This window comes from Acomys minous (assembly GCF_964271855.1).
Source record: "Acomys minous genome assembly, chromosome: 12".
Lineage (NCBI taxonomy): Eukaryota > Metazoa > Chordata > Mammalia > Rodentia > Muridae > Acomys > Acomys minous.
This window is the reverse complement of record NC_140493.1, coordinates 39,208,295-39,227,345: the sequence shown is the minus strand read 5'-3', so window position 1 is coordinate 39,227,345 and position 19,051 is coordinate 39,208,295. Positions and strand designations below refer to the sequence as shown.

The following is a 19,051-nucleotide window of genomic DNA, read 5'->3' as shown; positions in this document are numbered from 1 at the left end:
TAGTGGAGCTACTGGGGGGTTCTCTCTGTTGCTTCTCTTTTTTATGGTGCTGGATATTGAACCTTCAGTCTCATTGCTACCACTGAACTCTAAGGATCCCCTGATTTAATAATAAACAGCTATCAAATAGCTGTGTGATTGACAGCTTGAAAATATCAATGATTCCTATTTGATTAGAAGATACTAGTTTATAACAGCTAAACAGTTTTGAATTATAATCTCTTACAAATAAAAGTTTTGTAGGAAAACACATTTTAAATGGTACTTTCATAGTACATGCCATTATACTTTCTCCTTAGTCATACCCATCTCTTCCTTTTGGTGGTCTCCTACCTCCAAACAGCCTTTGTTTATGCTTTCCTGCCACACATATTCCATTACCCCCTCCTTCTCCTCCTTTCCCTTAAGAACCCTCTCTGCCTACTCACTGTTCCCTTTATACTTCACAGCACACCAGCTTTCCTACCCCCATATATGTTTATGGCTTGTGTTTATATATGCATATATATATATATATATATATATATATATATATATATATACATACACATAAGTCTTTAAATAGTATTTGTAACTCTGGCTTATTTCACATTATTATGTTTTTAAAGATTTTAATTTACTATGCATATAGTGTTCTGCTTGCATGTATGTTTATACAGCAGAAGAGGGCACCAGATCTCATTATAGTAGGTTATGAGCTAACATGTGGTTCCTGGGAATTGAACTCAGGACCTCTGGAAGAGCAGCCAGTGTTCTTAACCTCTGAGCCATCTCTCCAGCCCATTATTTCACATTAACATAATGACCTACAGATATGTACAATATCTTGGAAATGTCATTATTTTATTTTCTTGAGATTTATTTATTTATATATTATATGTATTGGTGTTTTGCCTGCAAGTATGTTTGTGCACTACATGTATGCAGTGCCCACAGAGGCCAGAAACAGGCATTGGATCCTCTGAAACTGCAGTTACACTTGGTCTTGTGCCACCATATGGATAGTGGCAACTGAACTGGGTCTTATGGAAGGGCAGTCAGTGGTCTTAATTACTGAGCCATCTCTTCAGCCCATGATTTTTTCTTTCTTTCATTCATTTTGTTTTTGTTTGTTTGTTTGATTCTTGAGACAGGGTTTCTTTGTATAGCCCTGGCTGTCCTTGAACTCTCAGAAATTTGCCTGCTTTTGCCTCCTGAGTGCTAGGATTAAAGGTGTGTGTCATCACCACCCAGCTCATGATTTCATTTTTACAAGTAGAGATGTGGACTATTAATGCTATGTGTAACTAAGCTGATGCTCGTTGTTAGGGATGTTTACTGCATCTTTCTGTGTGCTGCTTGAATCTGTTAGATGAATATGGAGTTTGTGTTTGAATGATCATATATGGAGGGTCTTAGTCTTAGCACCTTCAAATGTGGGCATACTGCTTTGTTTCCTGTCAGCACAGCTTCTTATCAGGCCCTTGAACTGGATTCCTTCTCCTTCAGCTTTGACAGGAATGGTGCCAGTGTATGAAAATCACTTGAAATTCTAGAGACAAATAAGTATAATCACTAATAGTATTTATTTGAATTTGGTTTAGACTTCAGAAACACATAAACCTTGACTTAGCCTCAAAAGTTGACCTTAAATATTTTGACTGCAAATTTATTAGAAGTATTTTTTTTTTAATATATTTCTACTTTATTTATTTTTTCTTTTTTTTTATTTATTTTTTTTATTTTCTTTTTTTTTTTTTAATACATTTTTATTAATTTATACATATTACATCTCAGTTGTTAGCCCATCCCATGTATCCTCCCATTCCTCCCTTCCTCCCACTTCCCCCCTACTACTCCCCTCCCCTCCCCTAAGTCTGTGTGTGAGGGGGACCTCCTCCCCCTGAATATGCTCATATGGTATCAAGTCTCTCCTTGGTGACCTATTATCTTTCCTCTGAGTGCCACCAGGCATCTCCGTCCAAGGGACATGTTCAAATATGGGGCACCAGAGTTTGTGTGAAAGTTAGATCTCCTTCTCCACTCAACAGTGGAGAATGTCCATCGGCTAGTCCGGGTAGGGGTTCAAGGTTTTTACTGCCTATTTTTTCCTTGGCTGTCGCCACAGTTTGCAGAGGACCCCAGGGCCCAGACTCGCCTATAGTTTTCCAGGACCCACTGGATCCTTCCATTTCCTCTTTCTCCCAGGCTTCTCCCACCTAAAGTTTCAATAGGATGTCCTCCCCTCTTACCCACTATTCTGGTAGGTACAGTTTTTCATGGGGACGTACACCTTGGACTAGTGTCTCGATATAAGTGAGTATATACCATTTAGCTCTTTTTGCTTCTGTGTGAACTCACTCATTATGACAATTTCTAGTTCAATCCATTTGTCCACAAATTTTGGAAATTCCTTGTTTTTAATAGCTGAGTAGTATTCCATAGTGTAAATGTACCACAGTTTCTTTATCTATTCTTCTATTGAGGGACACGTAGGTTGTTTCCAAGTTCTGGCTATTATGAATAAGGCAGCTATGAACATGGTTGAGCATATGTCCCTGTTGTGTGGTAGTACATCCTCTGGGTATATTCCAAGGAGTGGAATAGCTGGGTCTTGAGGAAGCCCTATTCCCATTTTTCTGAGAAAGCACCAGATAGCTTTCCAAAGTGGTTGTACTAGTTTGCATTCCCACCAGCAATGCAGGAGTGTTCCTCTTTCTCCACACCCTCGCCAGCATGAGGCGTCAGTTGAGTTATTGATCTTAGCCATTCTGATGGGTGTAAGATGGAATCTCAGTGTCGTTTTGATTTGCATTTCTCTGATGACTAAGGAGGTCGAGCATTTCTTTAAGTGTTTCTCAGCCATTTGATATTCCTCTGTTGAGAATTCTCTGTTTAGCTCTGCGCCCCATTTCTCAATTGGGTTATTTGGTTTGGTGGTGTTTAATTTCTTAAGTTCTTTATATATTTTGGATATTAAACCTTTGTCAGATGAAGAGTCGGTGATGATCTTTTCCCAGTCTGTAGGCTGTCGCTTTGTTCTCTTGACAGTGTCACCAGCCTTACAGAAGCTTCTCAGCCTCATGAGGTCCCATTTATTAATTGTTGATGTTAAGGCCTGGGCTGTTGGTGTTCTGTTCAGGAAGTTGTCTCCTGTGCCTATGAGTTCCAGACTCTTCCCCACTTTTTCCTCTAACTGGGTTAATGTCTGTGGTTTTAGGTTGAGGTCTTTAATCCACTTGGACTTGAGTTTTGTGCATGGTGACAAATAGGGGTCTAATTTCAATTTTCTACATGTAGACATCCAGTTAGACCAGCACCATTTGTTGAAGATGCTGTCGTTTTTCCATTGAATGGATTTGGCTTCTTTGTCGAAAATCAGGTGAGCAAATGTGTGTGGATTCATCTCTGGGTCTTCAGTTCGATTCCATTGATCCACTAGCCTATTGCTGTGCCAGTACCATGCTGTTTTAATTACTGTTGCTCTATAGTACAACTTGAGATCAGGTATGGAGATTCCTCCAGCGGATCTTTTATTGTATAGGATTGTTTTTGCTATTCTGGGCTTTTTGTTTCTCCATATGAAGTTGAGAATTGTTCTTTCAATATCTTCAAAATATTTAGTAGGTATTCTGATAGGGATTGCATTGAATCTGTAAATTGCTTTTGGTAAGATGGCCATTTTTACTATGTTGATTCTTCCAATCCACGAACAAGGTAGATCCCGCCATCTTCTGATGTCATTTTCAATCTCTTTCTTCAGAGGTTTAAAGTTTTTTTCAAATAAATCCTTCACTTGCTTGGTTAGGGTTATTCCTAGATATTTTATATTGCTTGTGGCTATCGTGAAGGGAGTAATTTTTCTAATTTCTTCCTCTGCCTGTTTGTCATTTGTATATAGGAAAGCTACTGACTTTTTTGAGTTTATTTTGTATCCTGCCAATTTGCTGAAGGTGTTTATCAGCTGTATGAGTTCTCTGGTGGAATTTTGGGGGTCACTTATATACACTATCATATCATCTGCAAATAGGGATAATTTTACTTCTTCCTTTCCCATTTGGATCCCCTTGATCTCCTTTTGATGTCTTATTGCTCTGGCTAGAACTTCAAGAACTATATTAAAGAGATATGGGGAAAGTGGGCAGCCTTGTCTGGTCCCTGATTTTAGAGGGATTTCCTTGAGTATCTCTCCATTTAATTTAATGTTGGCTATTGGTTTGCTGTATATAGCCTTTATTGTGTTTAGAAAAGTGCCTTGTATTCCCGATCTCTCCAGAACTTTAAACATAAATGGGTGTTGGATTTTGTCAAACGCTTTTTCTGCATCTAAAGAGATGATCATATGGTTTTTCTCTTTCAGTTTGTTTATATGGTGGATCACATTGATGGATTTCCGTATGTTAAACCATCCCTGCATTCCTGGAATGAAGCCTACCTGGTCATGGTGAATGATGTCTTTGATATGCTGTTGTATTCGCTTTGCGAGTATTTTGTTGAGTATTTTTGCATCAATGTTCATAAGAGAAATTGGTCTGAAATTCTCTTTTTTTGTTGGGTCTTTGTGGGGTTTAGGTATCAATGTGACTGTGGCCTCATAGAAGGAGTTTGGTAATATTCCGTCCATTTCTATCTTTCGGAATAGCTTGAATAGTATCGGTATTAGCTCCTCTTTGAAGGACTGGTAGAATTCTGCGCTGAAACCATCTGGCCCTGGGCTTTTTTTGGTTGGAAGACTATCAATGGTTGCTTCTATTTCTATAGGCGAAATAGGGCTATTTAATTTGTTTATCTGGTCTTGGTTCAATTTTGGTAAATGGAATCGGTCGAGAAATTTGTCCATTTCCCTTAAATTTTCAAATTTTGTGGCATAAATGTCTTTGAAGTAGGTCCTTACAATTCTTTGTATTTCTTCGGTGTCTGTTGTTATGTCTCCCTTTTCATTTCTGATTTTGTTAATTTGAATAGCTTTTCTTTGTCTTTTAGTTAGATTGGCTAACGGTTTGTCTATCTTGTTAATTTTCTCAAAGAACCAGCTCTTGGTTTTGTTGATTCTTTGGATTGTTCTCTTTGTTTCTAATTTATTAATTTCAGCCCTGAGTTTGATTATTTCCAGGCGTCTACTCCTCTTGGGTGTTTCTGCTTCTTTTTTTTCTAGGGCTTCCAGTTGTGTTGTTAGGTTGTTTATGTGGGATGACTCCATTTTCTTTTTAAAGGCACTTAGTGCTATGAATTTTCCTCTTAGCACTGCTTTCAATGTGTCCCACAAATTTGGGTATGTTGTTCCATCATTTTCATTGAATTTCAGGAAGTCTTTTATTTCTTCCCTTATTTCTTCCGTGACCCATGTGTCATTAAGTAGAAAGTTGTTTAGTTTCCACATGTTGGTATGCTTTTTGTTATTTCTATTGTTGTTGAAGTCCAGCTTCAGACCATGGTGATCTGATAAGATACAAGGTATTATCTCAATCTTCTTGTATCTGTTGAGGTTTGCTTCGTGACCAACTATGTGATCAATTTTAGAGAACGTTCCATGGGGTGCTGAGAAAAAGGTATACTCCTTTGCGTTTGGGTGGAAAGTTCTGTAGATATCTGTTAGATCCATTTGATTCATGACATTGGTTAATGAGGTTATTTCCCTGCTTAGTTTTGAAATCAAAGTCCTATCCTTGAGTGAAAGTGGGGTGTTGAAGTCTCCCACTATTAATGTGTGGGTATCGATAAATGGGGCAAGCTTTGTTAATAACTCTTTTACAAATGTCGGCGCCCTTGTATTCGGAGCATAGATGTTCAAAATCGTGATGTTTTCCTGGTTGACTTTACCTTTGACCAGTATGAAGTGACCATCCTTGTCTCTTTTGACTAATTTTGGCTGAAAGTCTATTTTATTAGATATTAGAATAGCTACCCCAGCTTGTTTCTTGTGACCATTTGCTTGGAATATTTTTCCCCAACCTTTCACTCTGAGGCAATGTCTGTCCTTGTGGTTGAGATGTGTTTCTTGAATGCAGAAGAATGTTGGGTCGTGTTTATGCATCCATTCTGTTAGTCTGTGTCTTTTTATTGGAGAGTTGAGACCATTAATGTTGAGAGATATTAATGACCAGTGATTGGTAAGTCCCTTCATTTTTGGTATTTATAACAATCGAGTTTTTGTGAAGTTGTGATTTTGCAATGGTGTAGTTATTTATTTCTTATGTATTTTTGGTTGTAGTTTGACCAGTTGGGGTGGAGTTTTCCTTCTAGTAACTTCTGTAAAGCCGGATTTGTTGCTAGGTACTGTGTGAATTTGTTTTTGTCGTGGAATATCTTGTCTTCACCTCCAATGGTTATTGATAATTTTGCTGGATATAGTAGTCTTGCCTGGTATCTGTGTTCTCTTAGCGTTTGCAGAACCTCTGTCCAGGCCCTTCTGGCTTTCATGGTCTCTGCTGAGAAGTCAGGAGTGATTCTGATAGGTTTGCCTTCATATGTTACTCGTCCTTTTTCTCTTGCCACTTTTAATATTTTTTCCTTGTTCTGTATATTTTGTGTTGTTATTATTATGTGGCGGGAAGATTTTCTTTTTGGGTCTATTCTATTTGGTGTTCTGTAGGCCTCTTGTATGTTCGTATGCATCTCCTTCTTCAAATTGGGGAAATTTTCTTCTATTATTCGGTTAAAGATATTTTCTGGGCTGTGGAGTCGGTTGCCTTCTCTTTCCTCTATCCCTATTATTCTCAAGTTTCGTCTTTTCATGTTGTCTTTTATTTCATGAACGCTTTGTGTCAGGAACTTTTCAGATTTAGCATTATCCTGGATGATTGTTTCCAATTGTGCGATTGTATCTTCAAGTCCTGATATTCATTCTTCCATTTCTTGCAATCTGTTGGATAAGGCCACCTCTGAGATGTTTGCTTTCTTTTCTGATGCTTCTCGATCACGTTTTTCTTCCGTGCGTTCTTTTATGATTTCTTCCATTTTTATCTTCAGGTCTTGAACTGTTTTAATAATTTCCTTCATCTGGTTATTTGTGTTTTTTTGAAATTCTTCAAATGCCTCTTTATATGACTCTTTTAAGTCATCAGCCCTCTTGTTTGCTTCCTCCTGCATTTGTTTACAAAATTTATTTGTTTCTTCCAATATCATCTTATTTAATAAGGATTTGAGGTGGTTTTCATGTATATCCATTGTTGTTGGGTTCTCCAGGTTGTTTTCATTAGGATTGCTGGGATCTGGAGATGCCGTCCTGTTTTGGTTTTTGTTAGCATTCTTTCGTTGTCCCCTTGTCATTTTGGTGACTCTAATGTTGGGAGGTGGTTTGTAGTGACCTTCCCTGTTTGGGAGTGGATAGTTGATGTCTGATTATAGGTAGGGTGCCCTTACCTGTGGGGAACAGGGAGTACTTCCCAGGACCAGGCTGGTGATTCAGATTCTACTCCTGTAGATTTTTCTCAACACCTTGGGCTCCAGGCTGAGTCCTGCGAAGTAGGTTTCTGTTTGGGCCTTTTCCCCTTACTGCTGTATCTCAAGTCAGCAGTATTGGGATCTATAGTAAGGTCAGCACACAAGCTCTCTGGTTGTGTAGGTTGGTCCCAGCTGTCTGTCTTTCCTGTTGTTTTGTAGCCAAGACCCCCGGTGGATCAGATCTTCTGGGTTGTAGCTGTCTTTTAGCTCTGCCTCTACACTGTGTAGGTGCGTCCAGCCTTTCCCATGAATTTGGGAGTTCTTGCTGGGTCTGCAGGAGCTGACACAGCTAGGATCCGCCTGTTGGAGATTACAGGATCTGTGCCTGTAACCATATGGCTTCAGGCCACTGGCAGTATCTGAGGAGGTAGCAGTTTCCACGCCCCTGTATGCCAGGCCACTCCCAGCTTGCTATAAATTAGCAGTTATACCCTGCCCGCATGAGCCACAGCTCCCTATATTGTGGGATACAGCTAGGGAGAGCCCAGTCAGAGCCAGCAGATCGTCCCGTGGCTGGGGCCAAAAGCCGCTTAGACCGCTCCCAGACGCTTTAAGGCAGCAGTTATTCCCTGCCAGCAAGGCCCACAGCTCTGGGTAAAGTGGGCGGTCCTAGCGAGGGCGCGCAAGAATGACCCCTGCTAGGTCTATTTTTCAGGGAGAGCCCAGTCAGAGCCAGCAGCTCGTCCCGGTGGCTGGCGACACAAGCCGCTTAGACCGCTCCCAGATGCTTTAAGGCAGCAGTTATTCCCTGCCAGCAAGGCCCACAGCTCCGGATAAAGTGGGCGGTCCTAGCGAGGGCGCGCAAGAATGACCCCTGCTAGGTCTATTTTTCAGGGAGAGCCCAGTCAGAGCCAGCAGATCGTCCCGTGGCTGGCGACATAAGCCGCTTAGACCTCTCCCAGACGCTTTAAGGCAGCAGTTATTCCCTGCCAGCAAGGTCCACAGCTCCAGATAAAGTGGGCGGTCCTAGCGAGGGCGCGCAAGAATGACCCCTGCTAGGTCTATTTTTCAGGGAGAGCCCAGTCAGAGCCAGCAGCTCGTCCTGGTGGCTGGCGACACAAGCCGCTTAGACCGCTCCCAGACGCTTTAAGGCAGCAGTTATTCCCTGCCAGCAAGGCCCACAGCTCCGGATAAAGTGGGCGGTCCTAGCGAGGGCGCGCAAGAATGACCCCTGCTAGGTCTATTTTTCAGGGAGAGCCCAGTCAGAGCCAGCAGCTCGTCCCCTCGGCTGGCGAGAAATCTCCTGTATTTTCCCTTTCTGCTAGAGAAAGGCAGAGTGCGTCGCCTTAGGGCAGCAGTTATTCCCTTCCAGTAAGACCCACAGCTCCCGATAACCTGGGTGGATCTGTCGCGGGCCCACAGAGATGGACCCAGTTAGTTCAGTTGTTTGGGGATTGTCTGCAGCCGGGCCACTCAGCTGGTGCCAAAAGCAGTTCAGACCGCTGGCGTGAATCTCCTGCTGGAGTACTGCCAGTTCCCTTTAGGGCAGTAGTTAGTCCCTGCAAGCGTGACCCTCGGCTCCCTATACCGTGGGCGGACCCACTGGGCTGTGGGAGCAGACCGCGCCGGTTACTAACGGCCCCAGTTTGCCGGGTCAATCCTTTGCGTCTGGCTTCAGCTTGAGCGCAGGACGCGGACGCGGTCCCCAGTTCTAGTTGGTTTTGGTGAGACTCGCCACCTGTGTTTCCACCCAGGTTAGGCAGGTGCCGTCCGCAGTTCAGCGTGGTGTGGATGAAGAGGATCAATGGTAGTTTCACCCTATTCGCTGAGACTCCTCAGGCTTGGGGCTCCGGAAACTCTCCTCCCCAAGTGGCGAATTTGGGTTTTTTGTGCTGGTTACAGCTTGATTGTGGATTCCTTTTCAGAGTTTGGGGAGTGCGTTTAGCCCTCGGGGCTGTCGCTTGTCCCGGGGTTGGACCCCCTGGTGGTCTGCGGAGTTTGGGGCCCCACTCACCTACAGTTCTCAAAATCCAGCAGTCTGTGGTTCCATTCAAGTCTCTGGTCTCCTCGGAGAAGCTCAGCTATGGTGCCTACTGGTCGACGCCATCTTGGAATCCCCTATTAGAAGTATTTTTGTAATTTAAAAGTTTATCACAAGATCTATCCATTTCAAGTGTAAAGTTCGGTGATTTTCAAGCATAAGTGTTGATGTCTCAGTGTCAGTATTGTGAGTTGCAGCTATTGTTGACTGTGGCAGTCTGCTCTGCCCAGTTGGGGGCTATGGAACTGCTTTCTCATTCCTGCCCATTCAGGGTAATTGGCACTTAGTGACTAGCTGCTTCAGCACGGACTTCCTTTTTGCATTGTCAGTCAGACATGAAGGAGAGGTCAGCAGAGAAGCTCAGCTGGGCAAGTGTTATATTGAAGATACTGGGGTCTTCTGCTTCTTGTAGAGTTTTGGGGACTGTTTATCATAATAAAATTGTTATGGGGCTTAGGGCAGGGAAAGGACAGGACACAGTATCTCTGATAAGGGACCACAAGTATGCAGATACAGGTGGAGAACAGGAGCAGAAATGTCAGCAGTGCTGTGCTCCAACATGCAGAACTCTAGACTAGAAAATAAAAGGAGAGGTGATTTATAATAAGAAGATATTCCGTCAGCTACACAACAAATAGCCTGGAATCAAGAGCAGCCTGAGGAAAATCGTGCAAACGCACCAGGTGTTCTTGGGATGGCTGCATATAGGAAGGGGGGGGATGTCAAGAGATGAGAGAGAAAAGTGAGATTGGGGCAGAGAGTGGTGGGAACCACGCATGCCTTAAGGAGCTTCAACCCTATTCTTTCAGCATTTGAACCCAGAGAGAGGAGCAGGAAGAGCACCTAGGTGACGGGTTGAACTTCGTATGCATGCCGCTGTGACCATGTTTACAGTTCCTTCCTGTTAACAGATTGCTCCTTTGCACTGGTAAAAATTGGCTTGCCATGGCAGGCATCTTCTCTACTTTTCCTATGATCTAGCTAACTAAAAGACCCAAATAAACACACTGGGTCTGACCCCGAAGTATCATATGGTCTTCGGTCTGTTGGCTTGGAGTCAGAAGTCTATTTAGATTCTTAGGGTCTTTTCTCCCGATTCCTGTTTCACAGTATAGATCTGTATAATTGACTATGCAACAGCTTAACATAAGTAAAATATAATAATATAATTTGATTAAAAATCATCATCACTCATTTTAAATTTATTCCGTGTAGGTGATTGGAGTTGTGCTTCATACATTTCAGCAGTTCAGCAGTGTTGTATCTGCCAACTAAGCTTTTTACTTGAGTGCATCATGGAAACACTATTAGTGAGACTTGTTGAGTACAAAAGTGGACTTGAAGAGCCAGAGGCCACTGTTTTCAAATGAAGGATTCCAAACAGTTTTAAACCTCAGTGCTCTTACGTCACCACTGAGATCTCCCCCACTAGAATCAAAATGGCAAGCAGACGGAAATCAACAACGCCTTGCATGGTCCTTGCCAGTGAGCAGGATCCAGATGTTGAGCTGATATCAGACTTGGATGAAGGCCCTCCTGTCCTTACACCCATAGAGAATGCTAGAGCAGAGAGTGTGTGCAGCGATGAAGAAGTTCACGAATCTGTGGATTCTGACAATCAGCAAAACAAAAAAGTGGAAGGGGGATATGAATGTAAATATTGTACTTTCCAAACTCCAGATCTAAATATGTTTACTTTCCATGTAGATTCAGAACATCCCAATGTTGTGCTGAATTCATCCTATGTTTGTGTTGAATGCAATTTTCTTACCAAAAGGTATGATGCACTTTCTGAACATAATCTGAAATACCACCCAGGAGAAGAAAATTTCAAGCTAACTATGGTGAAACGGAATAACCAGACAATCTTTGAACAAACAATAAACGATCTAACTTTTGATGGCAGTTTTGTTAAAGAGGAGAATACAGAACAAGGAGAATCTATAGATGTTTCTTCTTCGGGAATCTCCATTAGTAAAACTCCCATCATGAAAATGATGAAAAGTAAAGTAGAAAACAAACGCATTACAGTCCACCATAACTCAGCTGAGGACAACCCTGAAGAGAAAGAGAACAGAGTAAAAGCAAGCCAGGGAGGGAATGTAGAAAATGTGAATTCTTCAGCTTCAGAATCCAGTACAAGTACTTCCACCGTCAACAGAGCACATCCCAATCCCACCGGCACCGTGGTGACGCCTACAGCTGTTCTTCCGGGCCTAGCCCAGGTGATAACTGCAGTGTCTGCTCAGCAGAACTCGAACTTGGTCCCTAAAGTCTTAATCCCTGTTAATAGCATTCCTACCTACAATGCTGCATTGGATAACAATCCTCTTCTACTTAATACCTACAACAAATTCCCCTATCCTACAATGTCAGAAATTACAGTTCTTTCTGCTCAAGCAAAGTATACAGAGGAACAGATCAAGATCTGGTTTTCAGCCCAACGCTTAAAGCATGGTGTTAGTTGGACTCCTGAAGAAGTAGAAGAGGCAAGGAGAAAACAGTTCAATGGAACAGTACATACTGTACCTCAGACCATAACTGTCATTCCTACACACATTTCGGCGGGGAGTAACGGGTTACCATCTATATTACAGACATGCCAAATAGTTGGTCAGCCAGGTCTGGTCCTTACCCAGGTAGCTGGAACAAACACCTTGCCAGTAACAGCACCCATTGCCCTGACAGTGGCAGGGGTCCCAAATCAAACAAATGTCCAGAAGAGTCAAGTGCCTGCTGCTCAGCCTGCTACAGAAACAAAACCAGCCACAGCAGCAGTTCCGTCATTGCCAAGCGTCAGGCCTGAAGCTGCACTCGTGAACCCGGATTCATTTGGCATCCGGGCCAAAAAGACTAAAGAACAGCTGGCAGAACTGAAAGTTAGCTACCTTCAAAACCAATTTCCCCATGACTCAGAAATCATCAGGCTTATGAAAATAACAGGCCTTACCAAAGGCGAGATTAAAAAATGGTTTAGTGATACGAGGTACAACCAGAGAAATTCAAAGAGCAATCAGTGCTTACATCTCACGAGTGACTCTTCTGCCACCATCATCATAGACTCCAGTGACGAAACCCCAGAGCCCCCAGCTGTAGCTGCTTCGCAGCAGAAACAATCGTGGAACCCCTTTCCTGACTTTGCTCCCCAGAAGTTTAAAGAGAAAACTGCAGAGCAACTTCGTGTCCTTGAGGCAAGTTTTCTCAACAGTTCTGTCCTTACAGATGAAGAATTAAATAGGTTAAGAGCGCAAACCAAACTTACTAGAAGAGAAATTGATGCTTGGTTTACAGAGAAGAATAAAACAAAAGCTTTAAAGGATGAGAAAACAGAGGCAGATGAAAGTAACGTAGGTAGTTCCAAAGAAGAGCCTGGAGAGAGCTCTCCTGCAGAGGAAGCAGCTGCCCCTAAGTCAGGAGGCACCGGCAAGGTATGTAAGAAAACGCCAGAGCAGCTGCACATGCTTAAAAGTGCGTTTGTCCGGACACAGTGGCCGTCACCAGAAGAGTATGACAAACTGGCTGAAGAAAGTGGACTTGCCAGAACAGATATAGTTAGTTGGTTTGGGGACACCCGATATGCTTGGAAGAATGGAAACTTGAAATGGTACTACTACTATCAAAGCTCCAATTCAAGTAGTTTGAATGGTCTGTCTTCCCTTAGGAAAAGGGGGAGAGGCAGACCCAAAGGACGGGGCCGAGGCAGACCCCGTGGGAGGCCCAGAGGAGGCAAAAGGATGAACACCTGGGACAGGGTACCATCGCTCATAAAGTTCAAAACTGGAACAGCAATACTTAAGGACTATTACCTGAAGCACAAATTTCTTAATGAGCAAGACCTTGATGAACTTGTCAACAGATCACACATGGGCTATGAGCAGGTCAGAGAGTGGTTTGCAGAAAGACAGAGAAGATCTGAGCTAGGTATAGAGTTATTTGAGGAAAATGAAGAGGAAGAGGAAGTTATTGATGAGCAGGAAGAAGATGAAGAAGAAACAGATGATAGTGACACTTGGGAACCCCCACGACATGTGAAGCGGAAGCTTTCTAAATCAGATGACTGAATGTAAGTGTTTCAGCCTTTGCATTAACCATCAGTCATACACATGTTTTAACAGTCACCTTGTTGGTTCAGTCATCTGTGTGTGTGTGTGTGTGTGTGTGTGTGTGTGTGTGTGTGTGTGCACTCATGCCCGTGTGTGCATGTGTGTCGGGGGGGGGGGGGGGAGCGCAGAGGCTGATACTGTCTTCCTCTATTGTTTTCCACTGTATTTTTTTGGGACAGCATCTTTCTCTGAACCTGGAGTTCACTGATTTAGCAATAGTAGGTGGCCAGGGAGCCCCAAAAGTTCCAAGGAGCCATCTGTCTCTGCATCTGCACTAGGATTACAGATGTGCACTGCTGTGTGTGGCTCTTATGAGGGGTCTTGGATCTGAATCCGGGTTCTCATGTTTTTATGCAAGCACTTTAGTGACCTGAGCCATCTCCCTAGTGCTGATCTTCACTTTACTATTTTTTTTTTCTAAAACTTTTTCCCAGTCAGAGGACCAGGTGCTCTTAGTTGTGACATGTATTATTATGATATGTAGCGTCATTCAAAACATTTTAGTTTGTTTCAAAGGAAAGTAAGAGGGGACATGGAAAACAAACACTAAAGATAACTCAAAGGTATTCCTTGTAACCTTCTGTCTGCTAATGCTTCATTTTTATCTATATAAGGAAACAACTCAAAAACAAAACTAAAAAGAAGAGCAAGTATACAGAAGGGAGTGACCACAAACACAAGGACTGATGGGCCTCAGGAAACCTAAGAAAAGGAGAATCTTTTTCTCCATCATTGTTTTCACAAAACTTTAATAGACTTTCAGCTGGAGTTTAAGATGCATTGTGTATGCAGTTATCTTTTTCTGTTAAAAGACAAAGGCCAATTCTAGGTCCTGGGTTAACTCACTAGTGCTTAGGTGCCATCTGCTTTTGAGCAACTACAATACAAATTCTTTCTCACAGAGATCAAAAGGCAGATAACAGACTTGATATGTGATATAAATTAACTCAGTCATGTAACTTTTGCTCTTTGGCAAAAGATAACCTTCCTACAGTATAAGTACTATGTTTGGTTAAAAAATAGATAAAATTTCTTGCTCAATGTGGCTTCATATTCCCATAATCCTAACACATTAAGAAACCAAGGCAGAAGAAAAAGAAAGAAAGAAACTGAGGCAGGAGGATTTCAAGTTTGAGACTAGCCTGAGCTACATAGCAAGACCCTCTCTTAAAGCAATATAAAATCTCTGTAGTCTTAAGTATGCAAACAAATACGGTTTAAATGTGAAAAGCTTTGGTATGTTCCTTAATATATCATAGATTAAACTAAAAATTTACTATAGATGCAAATAGTTGCAACTTTCTGTGAGTTCGCATATCGGGGCGTGAGCTAGGGGGCTGGTCATGCCAGGCGAGCACTCTACCACTGAGCTACACCCTCACCTGGCACTTCAGTTCTTAGTTCTTTTGGGATTTAAGAACATGGTTCATTTGGGAGTATTCCAGAATAAAAGCGCACTGTTTGAAAACAGTGTAGTTGTCATGAAATGCCTGTTTCCTCTCTTAGCTTAAACAGCAACTTGTCAGAAATTGCTGTAGTGTTCTCAAACACTGAGGGAGGGAAAGGAGCATAGACTTCGCTGTGAATTTGGGTATGAGCAAAGCTACTTAGCTCTGTGGCTTCGCTCCTTGGCTTCGCTCCTCTCCAGCCTACTATTCTACACAGTATTTTCTCAGTCGTTGGGAGGCATCTTACTGGTTTGTTTATTTTAGCAATTATTTATAGAGACGTTAATAAAGGCTACACACTAGTCTCACTTATTAACAGTTCTTTCTCCAGCTTTCTTCTCACTAACATTCCTAGGACAGAAAGTCAGATGAACTAGAGTTACACTTATTTACATCAATAGTGTAAGCCTCATTGCAGGTCAGAGAAGATCCTGCTGTCATTTTAAGTCACAGGAAGCTCAAGAGTTTTGTAGCATTATCCTCAAATCTAGCCTTTCACTTCCTCATGACATCAACACAAGCTTTGTTCTGACCCAGATACATAAAATATTTGTAGCAGGCCTTTTTTTTTTTCATTGCTAAACGCAAGAACGTGTACTCTGCCAGATTAAATCAACAAGCTTTGTGCTGCAGTGAACTGTTGCAGCCTTTGCAGATATTTTCTGGGGAATTGTAATCATCGAAAAATGATGAACCTTCCATACTGTTTACTTGGACCTGACTTTCAATTATAGAATATGTGATTATGGATACTGATTATGGCCATAAAATTCACATAAGTCTAGTTTTCAGAAGTTTATATTGTACGTGCTATATGTGTCTTTTGCTTTTGGAACACAAAGGAAGGCAGGCCTGGGAAAGTGGTTCAGTAGATAAAATGTTTGCCTGAATTCATGTCCCAGCACCCATCTACACCCACAGTACTAGTGACTCCAGCATGAGGAGGGAGGGTGGGGAGAGGGGCAAGGTGGGCCTCCCTGCCCAGCCACTGTAGCTGAGGGCAGGGAGAGGGGCGTGGTGGGCCTCCCTGCCCAGCCACTGTAGCTGAGGATGGGGAGAGGGGGGCAGTGGGCCTCCCTGCCCAGCCACTGTAGCTGAGGATGGGGAGAGGGGGGCAGTGGGCCTCACTGCCCAGCTGCTGTAGCTGAGTCAGAGCTCTGCTGGCTTCATGAAGAGCCTATCTCTGAAATTAAGGCAAAAAAGCAGTTGAGGAACAACCCCTGACACCTACCAACAGCTGGCACATATGCAGGAGGCCTGTGCTCCATCCCCGGGAACATGTACACAGCACACATCATGTACACAACGTAAGAAATACCTGGAACTCTAAAGTTATAAAGCCATTAGTGTGTTATAACTCATTTAATAAAATAATTTTCACTTACCAGTATAGGTTTCCTCTAAAAGTTTTATTTAAACATGATCCAGCTTGCAAAAATACTTACTGAAACCTTCCTAAAATAGTTATTGCAGCTGGACACACAGAAGACATCCCAGGATTCATTGTTCAATATGAACTTTGATGAATACACAAAGAAATGTGATAAAGAGATACTGCAGAACATGAAGTATGTGTATATATATATATTATTTACAGAAATACTATAAGTCTTTAGATTTCATGTGGCAAGAACTGACAATAAAGTATCTTCCTACAAACAGTTCTATAAATGATTACAGAAAGTCATGTGTCTAAAGGCAAATGTGGCACATGAAGAACACACCCATGGTTTACACAAACTCCACAGTGAGGTGTGTGGTAAGTGAGCTCACTGTTAAAGACAGTGCAGAATGTATTTGTGGCTAACTGAGCAAAAATTACAATACAGATGTCTTTAAAGTTTGAGGGTTTTGTTTGTTTGTTTGTTTGTTTGTTTGTTTGCTTTTCTTTTATAGCTACTTAAAATCCTGAAGGAGAATAAGTTCTTCAGCTCACAATGTCTGAATTACTGTGAATGGGCCCAATCCTGGATGACACTGAACATGCTTTGGGGCATACAGACTCTCAAAACAGGATCCAATGTCCAAAAGAAATGGAACTTGATGCTGTGCCAAAGTCAGACTGCTGCAGTTGGGAGAAGTTCTGCAATGTAAATAGAGCGCTAATTAAAAAAAAAAAGCCTGTAAAAATTGAAATTTTAATACAGCACATTTTTATTATGACAGGATGGAAATCTTGTGAATCTTTGACTTTCTAAGGGGTTAGTGACCACTAGAGCTTGTCCTCACATTTAGCCCAGCTCACGGCCGTGTACAATGGGCTGTGTTGCCTGTCTTCTTTGACATGTGACTAAGCTTACAGCTTTGAGTGACCAAACATTCTACAGAGTAAAAGTTGTTAGAAATGGGGGGGTGGGAACCAAACCGTATTTTACTTCTGTGTCTTATTTATCAGGTCCTACACCAAAATTAAAGCTGTATGTGGGCTTGCACAGTTGCAGTGTGAAAAGCCGCCCGTGCGTGTGGTGCTGCGACAGGAAGACCCATGGCTCGCTGGCCTTCAGGACTGGACCCTTCACTAAACATTCATGAACCACTGTTTGCATTGGCAGCACTCATGTGACTGCTCTTTATCAGAATCTGATTTGTATTTTACTAAACTCAAGATATGCCTCAAAGGGAAAAAGAACTTAGTAGGGAGAAAGTCTAAACATTGCTCCAAACATGTGAAACAGAGTCCACAGTCAAACACATGCGGTGCGTGCTCATGGGTGTGGGAATCAGGAATGCCAGACAGGCTCAAGTCAGATTTCCCTGGAATTACTTTTTCATGAAATTCTACCTTGTGTAGTAATTTCAGTGAATAGAGAAAGAAATTCCAAACCAACCCTAAGGAGTTGCAAATTAGCTTTTCATGTAAGAATCAGGGGTGTTAACTCTGCTGTGCCAGACAGCTCGGACCGAGTCCCTACTGCCTGGTGACTAGACGGTGCTGATGCTCAGTTGGGAACGACCCTCTCTGTTGTGATCATAGGACCACTTTTCAAAATGTGATTTCCTTATAGAACAAATTTTCAGTTTTATTATATTTGGACTTTAACAATTTCTTTTGAATGATCACACGTAGTGGGTTTGGCCAGTTCATTTTTTTTTTCTAATTTAATGAGTAATAAATACTAAGCTCTTGGTTAAATATTTGTCAGCTAATGAGAAATGTTATGAAAAATCCTTGAATATGCATGCTGCTTTCATTTTTATAAACTTTTTATTTTTTAACTATAGCTTTATTAGCAATTCCAAATGCTGCAACTTGCTGATTTCTTCACTCAGACAGCTGGCTTTGTGGGTGGCTTTTTTCATACTACTGTTAACTTTTTTAAAAAAGAGAAGTGATGTAAAGGCTGTAACAATTGAATGCACTAAGCTGTTTTTCTTTTACACATTTAAAAACTTCTTAAAGTACTCTGTATTATAATGATTAAATTGCTCCCTTTTTAAAACCACTGCTAATTTGGTCTGAGTTTTATTTGACAATAATTTTAATGTTGTCAAGATTCAATCCTTGAAATCAAGTATTGGAGATGAAGGATTTGAATATATTTACGTCGTGTTTCCTTTTTGCTATGCTAACTTTGTACAGCTGCAGATAAGGTCATGATTTTCCCATCTCTCTGGTAGGCTAGATGAAAGTCCACTCTGATGTTTGCTACTTTTAAAGAAATTTATTCAACAGTGCAAAAGAACCACTATGTCCTTGAATACAAATAAAAGTTAGCCGTAATGAGCAGTTTTGAGTGATTTTTTCTATTTTATTGAGCTAGCTTTTAAAAAGTTGTAAAATATGCATAGAATTTGCTGTTATATTTTAAGTGTACAGTTTAATGGCACTAAGTTATATTCACAATGTTACACAATTGTCACTGTTATTTCCAAAACTTTTTCATCACCCTATCCAGAAATTTGTAACCATTAAGCAATAACTGCACATCCCCAGCTCCTGGTAACCTCTGGTCTACTTGGTGGTCTATGAATTTGCCTATGCTTGATATTTCTCTCTCTCTCTCTCTCTCTCTCTCTCTCTCTCTCTCTCTCTCCCTTTCTTTCTTTTCTTTTCTTTCTTTCTTTCTTTTTTTTTTTTTGAGACAGGGTTTCTGTAG

At 41.7% G+C, this 19,051-nt stretch overlaps 1 protein-coding gene across 3 annotated transcripts in view; it reads left to right on the top strand.

The window, feature by feature from the left end:
- Window positions 1–18,397, top strand: part of ZHX1 (zinc fingers and homeoboxes 1) — a 44,225-nt gene extending 25,828 nt beyond the window's left edge. For 2 of the 3 annotated variants that reach the window (XM_084750996.1, XM_084750995.1), the window contains 2 exons: window positions 10,619–13,466; window positions 16,851–18,397. In XM_084750996.1, the coding sequence (XP_084607122.1) occupies window positions 10,843–13,464 (2,622 nt within the window). In that variant the 5' untranslated portion in view covers window positions 10,619–10,842 and the 3' untranslated portion in view covers window positions 13,465–13,466; window positions 16,851–18,397. The remainder of the gene's footprint in view (window positions 1–10,618; window positions 13,467–16,850) is intronic. The other variant, XR_014773297.1, reaches the window with a different exon arrangement.
- The last annotated feature ends 654 nt before the right edge of the window (window positions 18,398–19,051 follow it).